The sequence below is a fragment of the Octopus bimaculoides genome, chromosome 2 (assembly GCF_046866305.1).
Source record: "Octopus bimaculoides isolate indiv1 chromosome 2, ASM4686630v1, whole genome shotgun sequence".
NCBI classification, from domain to species: Eukaryota; Metazoa; Mollusca; class Cephalopoda; order Octopoda; family Octopodidae; genus Octopus; species Octopus bimaculoides.
Window position 1 is genome coordinate 17,551,252 of NC_142929.1, and position 17,718 is coordinate 17,568,969.

Consider the following 17,718-nt stretch of genomic DNA (forward strand, 5'->3'; position numbering starts at 1 on the left):
GTATTCTTGAGAATTGGTTGTTTTCCTACGAGCCATTAGCAAACTCTGTAATGTCAGACTTGTTATTCAGGTGTTGTATGTTGCTTATTGTTGATGTTTAACCTCAGGTTAGCTCTGTTCAAACAGAACTTACGATCAAAGGTATTTCACCTGGACTGTTACATATATTTTTTCTTTCCTATATACATGACTGCATTATTCAGTGTGTCCTTTCATTTTTTTAAGATGGTAGTATGTGATTTGAGGGAGATGTATCTTCTAATTCTGGCGAATTGTGATTGATAGTAGATGTTGTCGTTCATATACAGTAGTACCGCAGGTGATTTGAGTGAAAATATGATGGCTAGCTTAAGGAAGAAGAGCAAGAAGTTACAAGAGCTTTGCAGAAGCCAGACTGCATAGGCCATGTCTAATTGTGGGTGGTTTGCTGGGAATAATGATAGCACATTGGATAAAATGCTTTGCTGTATTTAGTGTCATCCCTTTACATTCTGAGTTCAAATCCAGCTGAGGTTGACTTCGCCTATCATCCTCTGTAGTTGATAAAATAAAGTACCACACAGTTGCTAAATTGGATATAATTGATTTTATTCTCCACTTCCCCATCGAATTTGAAGATTTGTACATATAGTCGCAGGAGTGGCTGTGTGGTGAGTAGCTTGCTTACCAACCACATGGTCATGGGTTCAGTCCCACTGCATGGCACCTTAGGCAAGTGTCTTCTACTATAGTCTCGGGCCAACCAAAGCTTTGTGAGTGGATTTGGTAGACGGAAACTGAAAGAAGCCTGTCATATATATGTATAGATATATATGTATGTTTGTGTGTCTGTGTTTGTCCCCCCAACATCGCTTGACAACCGATGCTGGTGTGTTTACGTCAAAAGAGACCGATAGAATAAGTACTAGGCTTACAAAGAATAAGTCCTGGGGCCGATTTGTTTGACTAAAGGCGGTTCTCCAACATGGCCGCAGTTAAATGACTGAAACAAGTAAAAGAGTAAAAGAGAGTATAAGACAATATTTTATTTATTTAATTTTTTTCTTTTTTTGTTTTCATAATATGAAAAATCAGAGACTATGAGCGAATCAGATGACTCAAAGAGTAAGGATTTGACTCAGACACCTCCCAGCAGTGTTGAAATGGAACGATTAGCAGAAGCCATTGACGTACAAACTCTTTCTAGTGATGATTCTTCCCATGTATCACCTTTACATTCTGTTTCTAAAGACGGAGATCAGAACTCCCCACAACCCGATGACCAAACAGTTTCGCTTCAAAGTAATTCAGACACTGAAAAAAACCACATTGATTCAGCAACAGACAATGTTTCCGTGGCTGAAACATCAAAACCTCAACAACAGCAGCAGCAACAACAACCACAACAACAAGCTGTTTCAGAAATAAATGATTCTGATAATCTATTCCTCTCTCAAGATAACAAAGCTCCTGAGATGACTATTAAATATTATCGCTCAGAAGTTCATAAAGTTATTAACAGGTAAGGACCCCTTTCTTTGATTTAGATGTTGTTTTATAGTTCATAGGTGCAGACACAACCTTATTATTAAGAAGTTTACTTTGCAGTCATGTGACTCTGGGTTCAGTCCCACTGTTTAGCACTTTAGGTAAGTGTCTTCTGCTACAATGCTTTGGTTTGACCTAAGCCTTGTTAGTGAAATTTGGTAGATGGGAATTGTGCTGTGGAAGCCCTTCAAATGAACTGTAGCTATTCTGGGGCAAGGAGTGTTTTTTGTTTGTCTCGTGCTAGCATCACTTAAAAAGGATTCAGTACATTCTTTAAAGTGGTTACCATTAGGAAGAGCATCCAGCCATAGAAACCATGACAAAACAGACAACTGGGGCCTGATGTAGCCCTCTGGCTTGCCATCTCCTGTCAAACTGTCCAACCCATGCCAGCATGGAAAATGGACGTTAAATGATGATGGTGATGATCATGTATGAAGTGACTTGTGTTTAGAGATGCAGACACGTATGGAAACGCTGCTTTTCTACCCGACTAAAAGATTTTAAAAAAAAATACAAAACAATAAAGTAGCTCAGTTACTATTACTATTTTAATCATTTCGGCAAATGTAGGAGACAACTCCCATACTATTCAAACTCTTATTAGACCTCCTCAATGAAGTATAAATTTCACACTGTACATATTGAAGTAGTGATGAGACAATCATGAAGTAATCATGAAAACTAAGCAAACTTAAAAAACTATAAATCACTGAGTTTATCGCTTGAGCATTTAAACCAGCCAAATCTGGCCCAAATATTTCACCTGTGTTTAGGTTCAATCAGGCCTGTCATACATACCCTACAATTTCATTCTAAAAATAAACAGTCACATCATCGAAATCTCAAAGCTATGTGATAATGCAGGATTCATTCAAAATGACATGAATAAATAAACATTAGCGTTACATTTGATAGAGTAATCTGGATGCTAAAAGGTTGTTTACTTGGTAATATATATTCTAAGTTCTTACTTTTCAAGCTGTCAGATGAGAGCATGTCACTTCTTGTTATACTTCTATAAGTTTCTGGTCTTTTTCTTTGTAGTTTCTTGTGCCTTTTACCTGAAGATATTAAATCAGCTTTACCTGAAGCAGATAGCGGTTATGATATGTACTTACGGGATGCTCATAAACAGGTGAGGTTCTTTTTAAACTGTTTCAGCATCGCAAAAATAAATACCAAAAAGACAAACTTCTCTCTCTCTCTGATTTACTGACCTGCTCATTCTCTGTCTTTCAGTCACTCTCATTCACTTACCCATATTCTCTCTCTCTTTCTCTCTGCCTCATCCATCTATTCACACTTTCTGTCTTCCATTCTCCCCCTCACCTTTACTTTACCCATCAGTTCACTTACCCCCCTCTTTCTACATTCCGTTGAGAGACAATTAATAACCTGAAGTGTTATACTTTCAATTTGTCCCAGCAATTAAACCTATCAGCAACTTTTGAATTCTACTAATTACTTATATTGACTTCAGAGTTGGTGATATCCATACTTTTCTCAGTCAGCTCATGAGAAGACTTGTGTTCAATACCATAAGTCATCAAAACACTCTCCACTCTTACTGTGCACCCCTTGAATTATATTTTGCCTCTTGATATCCTAAACCACCTTGGTTAATGTTCCCCTCTTGGCTGAAGGGGTTCTTATCTTGCAAGTTGCTCAGTAACCCTGTTGGTGCTGGAGCCACGTAAAAACCACCTGTGTCTGTGCCATGTAAAAGGTACCTGTGCCAGCACCACATAAAAAGCACCCAGTACACTCTGTGAAGTGGTTGGCATTAGGAAGGGCATCCAACTGTAGAAACCAAGCCAAAGCACATGACTGGAAGCTAATGCAGCCCTCCTGCTTGTCAGCATAGAAAACGGATATTAAATGATAATGATGATGGTGTTCCTATTTGCTTTTGGACAGAATTTGGCTGTTGAGAATTCACTGTCTTTGTCATGGACACAATGCAACATTGAATCTGTGATATCAACCATTGAGCCTTTGACTAGATACTTTTACCACCTGTGCTTTGAGATACAGCAAGATTGTCAACTTTACAATATTACCACACCAGTACCGCCGGACTGGCCCTCGTGCTGGCAGCACGTAAAAGGCACCCACTACACTCTCGGAGTGGTTGGCATTAGGAAGGGCATCCAGCTGTAGAAACTCTGCCAGATCAGATAGGAGTCTGGTGTAGCCATCTGGTTCGCCAGTCACCAGTCAAATCGTCCAACCCATGCTAGCATGGAAAGCGGACGTTAAATGATGATGATGGTGTTAGACAGGCTTGAAACCTTGTATAAAAGAAAAGGAAACTTCTGAGAGTTTTAATTGCAAAATACCACTATGATTAAGATAAGAGACATACTTCACAATGTAGAGGCGTTGGGTACCAGAAAAACTTGCTGTAACACAGAATTCTGTATTGTGAAGCCTATTTTCTCATTGACATCCATGTTATATAACATGAAAATCAATAGAACAAAATAGGTTTCACATTTTAGAATTCCATCTTATTCCTTTAGCATTCAGCTCTGTGAAATGTAATGCTTATTTGTTCACATTGTTTGGAATTAATCATGCATTTTCTTTTAGCTTCAACATTTTGATGATGTGATTGTTTATTTTTAGAATGACATTGTAGGGTAGGTGTGAGAGGTTGGATCTGGCTGGTTTGAACATGAAACAGGTTGAATATTTGGGTTGGATATGGCTGATCTAAATATTAAAGGGTCAAATGAAGGTTTTTCAGGAAAGCAATACTTCTGCAGTGCAGGAAAGATACTTGTATATGCTTTGTTTTTTTAAAAAAGATTTTATAATGTCAATGCACCTCTGTGCTCAACTGGTTGTTATTTTTTAGCCATGAGTCAGCACTGTTCAAAAAGTATTATAACTGAAGTTATTCCGTTGTTTTTGTTCTCTTTTTTTATCCCAAAGATAGTGTATTTAAACTGGCCTTATCCAGCAAAAATGATCACCTTGTATTATCTTCAAATTGGCCTGGTCCAGCCTCTCACACTTACCCTACAATATTATTCTGAAAATAAACAATTGCATCATTAAAATCTCAAAGCTACAAGATAATGCATGACTGATTTAAATCAATGTGAATAAATAAGTATCACATTTGACAAAACAATATGAATGCTAAAGGGTTAAGTCTCTCTTAAAACCATAGGGAAATTTCACTGCTATTTCCAGCAAGTTAAGCAACTGCTCAGTGGTTTCTACATTAGATATGTTTATGTTTGTGCTTTGTCTATTAAATATTTTTATTCTCTCTTTTACTCTCTTTTACTTGTTTCAGTCATTTTGACTGTGGCCATGCTGGAGCACCGCCTTTTAGTCGAGCAAATCGACCTCAGTACTTATTCTTTGTAAGCCTAGTACTTATTCTATCGGTCTGTTTTGCCAAACCGCTAAGTTACGGGTACGTAAACACACCACCATCGGTTGTCAAGCGATGTTGGGGAGACAAACAGACACACAAACACACATATACATATATACGACGGGCTTCTTTCAGTTTCCGTCTACCAAATCCACTCACAAGGCTTTGGTCAGCCCTAGGCTATAGTAGAAGACACTTGCCCAAAGTGCCACGCAGTGGGACTGAACCCAGAACTATATGGTTAGTAAGCAAGCTACTTACCACACAGCCACTCCTATGCCTATTGTATAACTTTTGAAATTTATTTGTTTTCTTTTATTCTAAATTGGACAGTTTAAGTCTTATGAAAACATGTGCCAAGACTGGAAATGGCCTAATCAAATGGATTGCAGTACAGAATCAGACCATGGCTTTTACGAAGGTGCTTTTCTTCAGATGTTATTTTCAAAAGTCTCTCAGATGCTGCATCAGGTTTGTTGATTCTTTTTCTTTTTAATTGACTTAATTTTTTTAACATCTTATTAAAATTTTTAGCACCATCCGAGCAGATTGCGTATTGTAGAAGCATAACCAATTTATTTTGCATAAATTTTAACAGCAAAATCTTATGCGGACCCCAGTTGAGGACCACTGACATAGTGGAACTGAACTTGAAACTGCTTGGTTGGGAAGCAAACTAGTCAACCACATGCCCATGCCAGTGATGCTAATTATAGGGCTGAGGGAAAATATCTCAGGGGAATGTGCTGCATACTAAATGTTTATTTGATAGTATCTAACTTATGTAATTTAGTGAGTTGGAAAAAATTCTTTCAATTAAGATTATTCTTAATGTCAATGAGCAAAGGACATAGCTCTGATAATATCAGCCAATTAGCATTTATAGAAAATAAAGATGATGCAGGTAGTGTTTCATCTGACTACAGTATTTATTATTTGTTAGATAGATTAATTCAAGCAGAGTTATGTGCCTTGCTCAGCAATACAAGACAGCGAGCGTAGTAAGTAGGTTTGAACTTACCACCAGATGGTTAGTTGCTTAGCAACTTAACGTCGCAACCATGTGTATATGTATGTATGTGTGTATGTATATATTATATTAGTGGATAAAGGACAACAAAAACCAAGGCAAGACAAGTATCTCGAGTCATTTAGAATAATTAGGGTAAAGTGAATTTGAAGTCTTACAGCTGTTTCTGAGATATCCCAAGTGATAGGCTAGCATGTCCATGCACTGGGTATTCCCTCATCAGAGACAAGGTGAGTATGTTTGAAAGTTTTAGACAGGGAAATTCACAGTTTGTAAGGAATAAGGTAGAATATTAAAAATAAGGATTACTCCCAAGTAGCAATAGCATTATATATATATATATATATATATATATATATATATATATATATATACATTGATAAACATAAATCAAAATACATTAGTTTCATATGCCTTGAAAGCTTAAAATATAAATGTTGAAGTATATCAATTCCAAAAAGATTTTAAAATGAACTAACCTTTAATGTTTACTCAGGAAGAGAATTTTCTTTATAAAGACTGGCACCTATTTTATTGGTCTCTTTTGCTGAAGCACTAAGTTACTGGAATGTAAATAAATCAATGCTAGTTGTCAGGCTGTGCAGGGTGGACACAGACACAAAGTTACACACACACACACATGATGGGCTTCCACAGAGTTTCTGTCTACCAAATTCATTCATATGGCATTGGTTGGCCCAGGGCTGTAGCAGAAGACCCTTGCTCAAGGTGCCATGCAGTGGGGCTGAACCAGAAACCACATGATTGAAAAGTGAGCTTCTTAGCCACAAGGCCAAGCCTTTGCCTTTTTGAAAATTGATCTTAGTATGACTATTAGACAGAATATATTTGGACTTTTGTGAATAAGCATATCAAAATGAGCAATCATTGTTGAATTTTAATCTACAAATATAAAGCATTGGAGATAAAGTATTATGGCCTCTGACAATTATGTGGCACTAAAATGTGACACGCAAACTAGAAAGTAGTGCCTCTTTGTAGTTTCTGCTGCTTCTTTACATTTTACATTTAAATGCTGTTGGAGATAACTTATCCTTTCTTTGATAAAATTAGTGAATTCAGTTAAACATGTTGACCTCTTCCTTGTAGAATTATGACCAGTTACCAATCTAAAACACTCCTATTCTTTTTACAGAGTTATGCTGTGAACCTTCAAGTTACATCTGTGATCTCTCGTCTATGTCTGTTTCCTCAGCCAGTTTTGCATGACTTTTTCTTGGATCCTGCTCTGCCAGTAACAAAAGATATTAAATTATTATATTCAGTCTTGCAAAAGGTCAGTATCTCAACACTTAATTTCGTCTGTTGTCATCAACTTTATCACTGATATTGTCATTGTTATCATCATCATCATCATCGTTTAACGTCCGCTTTCCAGTCTTTTACTTGTTTCAGTCATTTGACTGCGGCCATGCTTTGTAAGCCTAGTACTTATTCTATCAGTCTCTTTGGCCAAACCGCTAAGTTTGGGGATGTAAACACACCACCATCGGTTGTCAAGCGATGTTGGGGTGACAAACACAGATACACAAACATATACACACACACACATACACATATATATATATATATATATATATATATATATATATATATACGACGGACTTCTTTCAGTTTCCGTCTAACAAATCCACTCAAGGTTTTGGTCGGCCTGAGGCTATAGTAGAAGACACTTGCACAACGTGCCACGCAGTGGGACTGAACCCAGAACCATGTGGTTGGTAAGCAAGCTACTTACCACACAGCCACTCCTGTGCCTATATATATATATATTTATATATATATCATCATCCAGTGTTTTAAATCCTTCATCTAAAATTTGAGGTTCACTCACTGATTATAAGCAATGGCTTTGTTAATACGTTGTTCACTTGCAGTCTACCACAAAGGCATGTTCGGGCTGTTGTTTGATAGACATTTGATTATCTCACCTGCAAACATGTTGGATCTTGGTGACAGATCATCTGGCTATAAGAAACAATGCCCCACTATACCCTCTTCTGCCCTAAGCAAACATGGAAAAGTAAATGTTGAAACAGTGGTAGAATAGTGGTGGTGATATGTGTATGTGTTTACATATACACATATGTATATACACAGTAAATACAATGTAGATTAATTAATCATTTCTAATTGGTATCTTTATTTAATTCTGTTTTCTTTGTAGGTTGTTAGTGATATAAAATCCAGGAAAAAATCAAAGGCAAACTTCTCTCAGATGCTTCAAACTACTCGCAAGCTATTGATTAATGAGCATAAAACCATAGACAGGTAAGCAACTACCTTCGTCGCCTTTCTGAGCATGTTAGTTCCTTTGACATGCTTACAAGAATGTCTCTCTTTATTGCTACTAATTACTTTTTGGCATGCATCATTCAACTGATGTCAGCAACATGGTACTGAATGTGATTTAGAAGTGTCAGGGAAGAAAGATGAATGTAAACCAAATTTATTTAGTGTTTTGATAAACTTTTATTTTTGAAGTATTCTGAATGAAAAGAAAACATTTATGGAAAATGAAATACTTATACTCAAAGAGTGAGAAATTTTAATAACATATATTAAATAGTTATTAGATATGTTCTGTATGTTTTGGTTGTGAGGTTTCAAATTGATAAAACTAAGGGCTCCATTAACAAAAATCAGTATTTAGGCAATATGAAATTGAAGCTTGAACTTGAATTGAAATTCAACAATACAGTGGGGTTCTTTTTCGTACTATCCACCTTTATGTCTTGTTTATTGAATACACTACTGGACCAGTTATCTTGCAATCTTTATCATCATCATAGTTTACTGTTCACCTTCCATGCTGGCATGGGTTGGACGATTTGACAGGGGCAGGCTAGGCAGGAGCCTGCACCAGACTTCTGTGTTTGTTTTGGCAGGTTTTTTATGGCTGGATACCCTTCCTAACACCAACCACCCAGCAGAGTGGACTGAGTGCTTTTTACGTGGCACAAGCGCAGGTGAGGTCAGTTTGGCATGGTTTTTACAACTGGATGACCTTCCGAACACCAACCACTTTACAGTGTGGGCCGGATGCTTTTTAAGTGGCACCAGCATTGGTAGGGTCACCAAGTAACTTGCAAGACAAAGATCCCTTGGGAAGGGAGGGGATCCTTTCGAGCGTTGGACCTCGTGGAGGCAAAGTGGCTGAGTTCCTTTTGAGTGTTGGGCCACATGGAGGCAATGACTGAAACTTTTGGCATTATGTCATGCTTAAGAAGAAGACCCATCAAACTGAGCAAAATCACAGTTGTGGCAGATACCGGTGTCACACAAATTGGCACACATACCATTGGCATGTAAAAGCACCCAGGTGTTGTGCAAATGGCACCTGTGCTGGTGGCATGTAAAAGCACCCATTACACTCTTGGAGTGGTTGGCGTTAGCAAAGGCATCCGACCCTAGAAAACCATGCCAAATCAGACTGGAGTCTGGTGCAGCCTTCCAGCTTACCAGCCCTGGTCAAACCATCCAACCCATGCCAACATAGACAATGGATGTTAAATGATGATGATGATGATGATTACACAGTATTCCCGGATTTCTGGAAATTCTGGATTTCTTGAAGGTAAATAAGAGGTCCGGTACTGTATTAGTTTAAGTTTGAATTTCAATTTCATATTTAAAAGAAAATCTTAGAGTTAAATGTTTTTCCTCTCTTGGGTTTTAGTCTAGAAAAACATTGGAATTCTAAAGTTGAGAAATTTGTCATTTTGTTTTTTTATTTTATAAGTTTGATAGCAATAAAGTTTGTAAATCTTAAGAGAATTAAAAAATGCTCAAGAATATAGCAGTTATTTTGGCATTTAGTTTCCTAAATACCAATGATGACTCAGTTGATTTTTTTTTTTACTATGTTATAATAGCATGCCCATATCATATCTTTTTTGGTTCTGCATGTTTAAATAGTTTTTTTTTTCTTTTTCTTTGTCATGTTGATATGTGAATAAATTTTCTTTTTTTTTTACTTTCAATCTGTTCAACAGAGCTGACCAGAAACCCTAGCATGCCTGGCAAAATGCTTAGCGGTATTTCATCTGTCTTTATGTTCTGAGTTCAAATTCCGTCAAGGTTGACTTTGCCTTTCATCCTTTCGAGGTTGATAACTTAAGTACCAGTTGCATACTGAGGTCAGTCAAACTGACTGGACCCTCCCCATACATTTTGGACCTTGTGCCTAGAGTAGAAAAGAATATTAAATTCAAGGAAGGCGGTGATCTGACAGAAATGTTAGCATGCCGGGCAAAATGCTTAGTGGTATTTTGTCTGTCTTTACATTCTGAGTTCAAATTCTGCAGAGGTCGACTTTGCCTTTCATCCTTTCAGGGTCAATGAATTAAGTACCAGTTACATACAGAGGTCAATCTAATCGACTGTTCCCCCCCACAAAAAAAAAAAAAATTCAGGCCTTGTGCCTAAAGTAAAAAAGAATCTGTTCAAGCAGGTTTTCCCCTCCCCCTCTGATAAGGATTATAAGGGGGTTTTATGAGCTTCTGTCACTTCGTAGTCTTTATATTATTCATAATTATGTCATCTTAACTTCTTTTGATCCAGGTAAAAATTACTAAGGTTTAAAAATTTATTTATTTATTTCATTTAGGTGCATAAAAATCAATATTTTTGTTTCTTTGAATGCCAGTGACATTATCATCATCATCATCATCGTTTAACGTCCGTTTTCCATGCTGGCATGGGTTGAACGGTTTGACCAGAGACTGGCAAGCCAGGAGGCCACACCAGGCTCCAATCTGATCTGGTAACATTTCTACAGCTGGATGCCCTTCTTAACGCCAGCCACTCCTAGAATGTAATGGGTCCTTTTTACGTGCCACCAGTGCAGGAGCTAGTCAGGGGGCACTGGCATCGGCTACGTTTCGATGGTGCTTTTTACGTGCCACTGGCACAGGAGCCAGTCAGTGGGGCTGGCATCGACCACGTCCGGATGGTGCTTTTTATGTGCCACTTACATTAATGTTTTTTTTAATCCAATGGACTGCTTGCCTCACCATATTATCTCCCTGGGATTAAGCTTCTAGAACCTAAATAGGTTCCATTTATAATTAACAGATTAGAATTACATTACTCTTCCTCTTTCCTGCCTCCTCCATTACCCTCCACCCATCCAACACCACGTCCTCTGTTATTCCCCCCACTACCATCCTCTCATAACAATAAACCTAATCCATCCATGATGGTTGATGGGCTTTGTTTTGCCTTGTTAGCTACAAGGTGACCCCCACCAGTGCTGGTCCGTCAAAAGTACCCAGTACACTCTGTACGTGATTGATAAACCAAATCAGGCAAAAACAAGACAAGGTCTTAAGAAGACCCCTAAGTTGTGCTGGTACCTTGATGAAATGCACCCAATACACTCTGCAAAGTGGTTAATGCTTGGAAGGGCGCCCAGTCATAGAAACAATGCAAAAGTGATGAAGGTGACGAGCTGGCAGAAACGTTAGCACGCCGGACGAAATGCTGAGCAGTATTTTGTCTGCCATTACGTTCTGAGTTCAAATTTCGCCAAAGTCGACTTAGCCTTTCATCCTTTCAGGGTCGATGAATTAAGTACCAGTTACGCACTGGGGTCAATGTAATCAACTTAATCCCTTTGTCTGTCCTTGTTTGTCCCCTCTATGTTTAGCCCCTTGTGGGCAATAAAGAAATAAGAAAATATGCAAAAAAAATGAGACATTGGAGCAAAGCACATGGTTCTTCAACCTGTTGGGTCCTACCAAACCATCGAGCCCATGCCAGCATGGGAAATGGACATAAAATGATGAATATGATGAATTATGTGGTCACTCAATGTAGCTTCCTCAATAAATTATGGATGTCTCTTTTAATTTCTAAATTTCAGGGCAAAGTTACCTTTAGTGAAAGGGTTATTGTAACTAAAAAAAAAAAAAAAGTTCTAAGTGTTTACTTTGGTTAGTTATATCTATAATATGGGACAAGTGTCAGGTTTGCATTCAATAAACAGGGCCAATAGTAGGTGAAGCAAAGTGATACTAGACTGTATTGTTTTTCTCTTTGCTTTCCTGTTGTCTTGTTATTTATTCTAAATTTTGGTTGTCTTGTCTTAAACTTGCCCCTGCATGCTTTTACTATTGATGAAATCCAAGATGTGATGAACAACCACTTTATCGTTATTTCTTCTTTTTTGTTTTGAAAAAAATTTAATTCTATTTTGTTTTAACTAATTATATATTTACTTCTGTGCATGTGTGTGTTGTCTTCAAATGACTTGTCTGCAGCATGCGGCATGAAAGTGTCCCACCAATTTTCTGGTAAGTATTTCTTTCTCTTCTACACTATGTATTCAGGATTTAGCCATTCTTACTGCTTCTTCAACAAATACTAATCTGCATGTCTGCTTGCTAGTGTTGTTGTTGCTCTTGAAATATCTTCCTGCTTGTTCACTGTTTGTTTCTTTGTTTGTCTTTTTCTTTATTGCTACTCCCAAAGGGGGTCCAAACCTTCTCTATTGCCATTGTATTGTGATATTAGATAAAGGGCATTACTTTGCTTGCTTCTACTTGTCCAGATGAAATTTAGATAGAAAAGGCATTTTTTTTTTTTTTTTTAATAAACATTTGCAAAAATTATTCAGTCTATATTAAAGTCTAAAGCAAGTAATTAAGTTGAAGCATAAAGTTATCAAGATCAAAGCTCAAAGCAAGGTCACATGGTTGACTTTGTATTAACTCTGAAAGCTGACTTACCAGATTTGTGCAGTCTCAGGGTATTGTGGGGTGCTTAATTGTGTTAGTGATTACAAAATGGTTAGCGTTAAGTTCAAGTTCGCGGTCTGCAAGAAGATTTGTAGTGCAGTTGTATGAGTACCAAAGAGAATTGATGTAGAGCAGTTTAAACAACCACATATTGTTTAACTTATTTTGATTTCTAAGACATGATTCTTTTAAGTTATCTAATTATGTCACTCTATCCCCCAGATATTCAGCATATGTTTGATGGTTTGGAAGCAGTTTTATTTCACTAGTTGGAAAGTTTTTGACAATCAGTGAACACCATAGGTGTAATCAACTGTTAGAGATATCTGGTGGTTATTACACCCTTCATATTTGACTATGTCTGCCTCAGTTTGTTTACCCTGCATTAGAAAATGTTGAAGTTTGGACATTTATCAGATTATGTACACAGTAAATGCTCCTTCTGTAAAAATTGTTGCTTATTTTAACAATAAGTGAATGTTCTTAATACATATATCAATATCTTAATACATATATAAAGATATAAAGGGAATTACAAATTGCCCAATCAGAGATCAATGAGATACAATGATCTAAGAATAATCTGTTGTCAGATGATTGATTGGCATTGGTATCTATGTGGGGGGGGGGGGGGGCATTTGTCTGTAGTGTCTGGTGCATCATGACACCTCTCTCTCTCTCTTTTTCTTTTTTACCTTTTTAAAGTAACCTTTAGAGTATGGCTTCAGCCATGGAATATTTCCAGTATCCTGAAACTGTTGAATAATTCTGCTAGTTTAGGTATAGGTGTTTGCTACCAGCTGTGATTGGAATTTGCTCTTAATTTCATCTTGTGCAATAAGGTGGCATTTGAAACAGTCATGATGCAACGCTACTCTATTTCAGGACTCGTGTAGAGCCAGAAGACATAGCGGTGAGCAGGTGTTTTTATAAGGTTTGGTCTGTGGGCATCAGATGTGAAATTGTCTCTGTACATGCTATAGAATATCCAGGATATCTAGAAACATGATTTGATGCTAGAGTCAACAATTGCCAGGGTGTTCAGTCATGTTGAATCATGTTTTGATTTCTATCCTGATCATTTCTGCTGTTGCCAGGACTACACAAATGTCATTCATGCGCACACGTTTATTGTCTTCTAATTAGATCATCAATAACTCTCAATAATGTGCAATAGAATGTCAACCTCGTTAAAGCTAATTGTTCGTTGAATCTTGATACGTGAAGTCACATGCCAGGAGTGTTGTAGCCTAGTGTTGAAGTCAATTAATACTGTACATACCACTATCTTCCCTTGAGACAAATACTTCCAACTGCCACTGGACCACTGAACCACTGACAGAAATGTGGAATGGTGGCCATGTGGCAACATCTTGTTGAACTGTTTAATTGCAAAAATGCTAGAAACAGTTTCTGCCGTTATGATAGAGGAAAGATGTTTCTGTGTTCAAATTTAATCAGGGTTAGTTTTCCTGTCATTCTGTATGGGGGTGGGTGTTAATAAAAATGAATCACTGTCAACATTACCACAACCATTATTTATAAACATTTCATGTTAGACCTTTGGCTTTCATTTAGCATTATGCCGAAAAATTGTCCAACTGTGCATTATTTCTTCATTACCGTAAGATGTCTATTTATTCACTAGTCTAGAAACCTAGTTTTTTTTCCTTTTTTTTATCCATCAGATACATATTTTACTGGCCACTTAAAAATCTTTGTTTTGTTTTTTTTCTCTTAATTTTCTCTTACCTTTTTTTAATCCCTTATAAAACCTTGAATTTTTGTGGATTAGAAAAATTCTCTTTGCACTTGATACTAAACATATTCTGTTCTTATCTCTAATGATAACATGGACTTCTAATCCTAGCTTCCCAGATTGTTCTGGGTTTTGTATGCATAATTAAAAATATGTTGGTTGTCAACATATCTCAGACATAATGATATTCATGTTATAAAGATGGACTATGTTTTTTTTACTAATGTATTACAGTAACATAATGGGATTAAGTCAATTGGTGACATCCTGTTTTATTTGTGTGTGTGTGTGTGTGTGTTAGACGTTGTAATGAGTCAAAAACATTTTAAGCCTCATCCACATGCAGGCACACACATATGTTCATGCATACATACAAAATCTTTGTCCCACATCTTATATATATACACACGTACATGCTGTTTATAATATGTTTGTACTGTATGTCAATATGTAAATGCTAATAGAAATATAGAAAGAAAAGCATAGACTCTTTCATCATAATTATAATTTATTTGGTTAAACATTTGCTATGCTTCTGTTGTGGCGGACTTCCCCAAGTAAGAAGTAAATTGTTGCACTACTGATAAATAGTGGACAGACACAGCAAGTGGTGTCAGTCGGCAAGGACATGTCAGTGGCGACAAGGAGTTTAACTACAAGCAGTGGCAGATAAGACTAACACAGAACTGAACTAAAGAAAAATCTCAAAGCGGGGAGCTGTTGTGGCAGACACTCCCAAGTGAGTAGTGGGCATTTCCACTACTGATATATAGTGGACACACACAGCAAGCGGTGTCAGTCTGCGAGGTACGCCATACGGGCCAGTCACACAGACGACAAAGTTATGTTGTCATAATGTGGGACATATCAGCTTCCTTAACCCTTTTGATACCAACCTGCCTGAAACCACCTCTGGCTCTGTAGTACCAATGTCTTGTTTTCATAAGTTTTGAATTAAAATCTTCCATCAAACCTTAGTCACAATTTATGTTCCTAACACTAGCATAATGATAACTAAGTTATTTTACTAAATTCTTTGTTATATTTAAAATTAATTGAAAGAAACACAGAGCATCTCAACAGAAATATGGTAACAAAGGTGTCAAAGGAAATTATCAGTATTCGATAATATTTTCCTAAGATTGTCAATTAATCATTCACAACAGCATTATGCAAATGTCCAGTGTGTTGGGTGGGGGTGCAGTTTTACTCCATTAGATAACTGTTCTTTCCAAACTATCTCTGCTTCTGTGATAGGAAACCTCCCACCTTAAAATGTTCACATTTACATTAAAAACCTTCCATCATGATTTTATTTTAAGAGGCAACAATTTCTAATAATATTTAATTATAAAAATATAATAGGATTTTTGAAATATTGAATGGCTTTAAGAGGCCACTGGATTAAAATACAAATCAAAGGAGTCCATTGACAAAAAATGGTTGAGAACCACTGACCTCTTGGTCAGTGTCTGAAAAAACAAAATGTGAATAAAAATGGAACCAGAAAATTTGGTTGAATGTTTACAACAGAGTAAACTCTATTATAGGCATCTCTTTGCCAAATTTTCTTCCTAACTGTCTGAATTGTTTTTCTACTCTGCCATTTATCCTGCATGGCTTAGAGCCGCCCTGTTTTTTGTACTGATGCGACAAAAACATTGTTCTAATTGATATACCACTCCAGCTGACATTGGAGGCCCAACATTGATAGCCACGTCCTGAATGTCCTATTCTCCAGTGCAAGGAAGCTTGATGATAGAAGGTGGAATTTGAACTTAGAACATAAAGAGACATAGCAAATACTGCAAGTCATTTTCTCAGATGTTCTAATAATTCCACTAAACCATTGCCTTGAACTTTTTACTTTCCATTGACTACAAATTGATAAAAGGCAAGTTGAAATCTTAACTTGAAGGTCAGACAGTTAAAGCAAGGCATTCTATCTAATGCTTTAAATCATCATTTAATGTCTGTTTTCTATGATGGTATGGGTTGGGGTGGTTTTAGAGGGCTGCACCTGGCTCCAGTCGTCTGTTTTGGCATGGTTTCTACAGCTGTATGCCTTTCCTAATGCCAACCACTTTACAGTGTATTGGGTGCTTTTCATGTGGTACCAGCACAAGTGTTCTTTGTGTGGTACTGGCTGGGTACTTATTACGTGGTGCTGGCACAGGGGCCTTTTATGTAACGCCAGCACCAGTGGTTTTTAGGTGGCATCAGCACAGGCACTGAATGGTTCTGCCAAATCACTACCTTACTTTGTTATCACAAGTTAAAGATGTAAAATTAGGTCTTGCACCGTTCAGATATATTTTTGCTTGTAGGGCGCATGAAAAGACATTCGAGCAAGTTCGTTGCCAGTGCAGGTGGCACGTAAAAGCACCCACTACACTCTCAGAGTGGTTGGCGTTAGGAAGGGCATCCAGCTGTAGAAACTCTGCCAGATCAGATTGGAGCCTGTGTAGCCATTTGGTTCACCAGTCCTCAGTCAAATCATCCAACCCATGCTAGCATGGAAAGCAGACGTTAAACAATGATGATGATGATGATTCCTGAATACAGAACTTTTACCAAACTCAAGCACACACACACGTGCATGTTTATCTCGTTTGTTAAGATCTTTAGATACCTTTGTTATAGATTTATGTTTTATTAAATTTTGCTCTTTTCTTTTATTGTGCAGCATGGACACAGAAACTTTCAATGAAATGTCTGCTGTGATTGTACTGGAAGAATTTTGCAAGGAACTTTCAGCTATTGCCTTTGTGAAACAGTATGCTGTAATTACTCGACTATCTTTGTGAAATCCCTTGGAGCTATATGTGATATTAATGGAGAGAAAATGGTAAAAGAAATACAAGTCAATAAATAAATAATCCAACTAAAGTAAAAATGGAACTGTGTGAAACACATGACCACCCAAGAACAAATTTACATCTGTCCATGATTGCTTGATGTGTGAGAAATAGCAGTGAAATATCCCTTGATCACACCCTACCATCTTAGTAAAAAAAAATAGAAAGAAAAAAATGTTGGATAATGTGATTCAGGGTGCACTATGCTTGGAATAAAGAAGCAGTGGTCATGATTGGAAGGCTTTTTGTCATCGGGTCGTCCAATCAAAATTGGCCTTGCGCTAAACATACACACACACACTCACACACACTTAAACACGCACACATTTTTAAAAGCCTTCAAGAGTAATTTTATTTTATTTATAATTACAAAGTTTTCTCCCCGTCCT

At 37.2% G+C, this 17,718-nt stretch overlaps 1 protein-coding gene across 9 annotated transcripts in view; it reads left to right on the forward strand.

Annotated features, from left to right (window-relative positions):
* LOC106867784 (FHF complex subunit HOOK interacting protein 2A) overlaps window positions 1-17,504 on the forward strand; it is a 56,485-nt gene extending 38,981 nt beyond the window's left edge. For 6 of the 9 annotated variants that reach the window (XM_052975823.2, XM_052975833.2, XM_052975820.2 and 3 more), the window contains 7 exons: window positions 1,075-1,501; window positions 2,575-2,665; window positions 5,255-5,392; window positions 7,108-7,248; window positions 8,140-8,243; window positions 12,236-12,268; window positions 17,158-17,504. In XM_052975823.2, the coding sequence (XP_052831783.1) occupies window positions 1,075-1,501; window positions 2,575-2,665; window positions 5,255-5,392; window positions 7,108-7,248; window positions 8,140-8,243; window positions 12,236-12,268; window positions 17,158-17,278 (1,055 nt within the window). In that variant the 3' untranslated portion in view covers window positions 17,279-17,504. The remainder of the gene's footprint in view (window positions 1-1,074; window positions 1,502-2,574; window positions 2,666-5,254; window positions 5,393-7,107; window positions 7,249-8,139; window positions 8,244-12,235; window positions 12,269-17,157) is intronic. The other 3 variants (XM_089341495.1, XM_052975828.2, XM_089341490.1) reach the window with 1 other exon arrangement.
* Window positions 17,505-17,718: the final 214 nt, after the last annotated feature.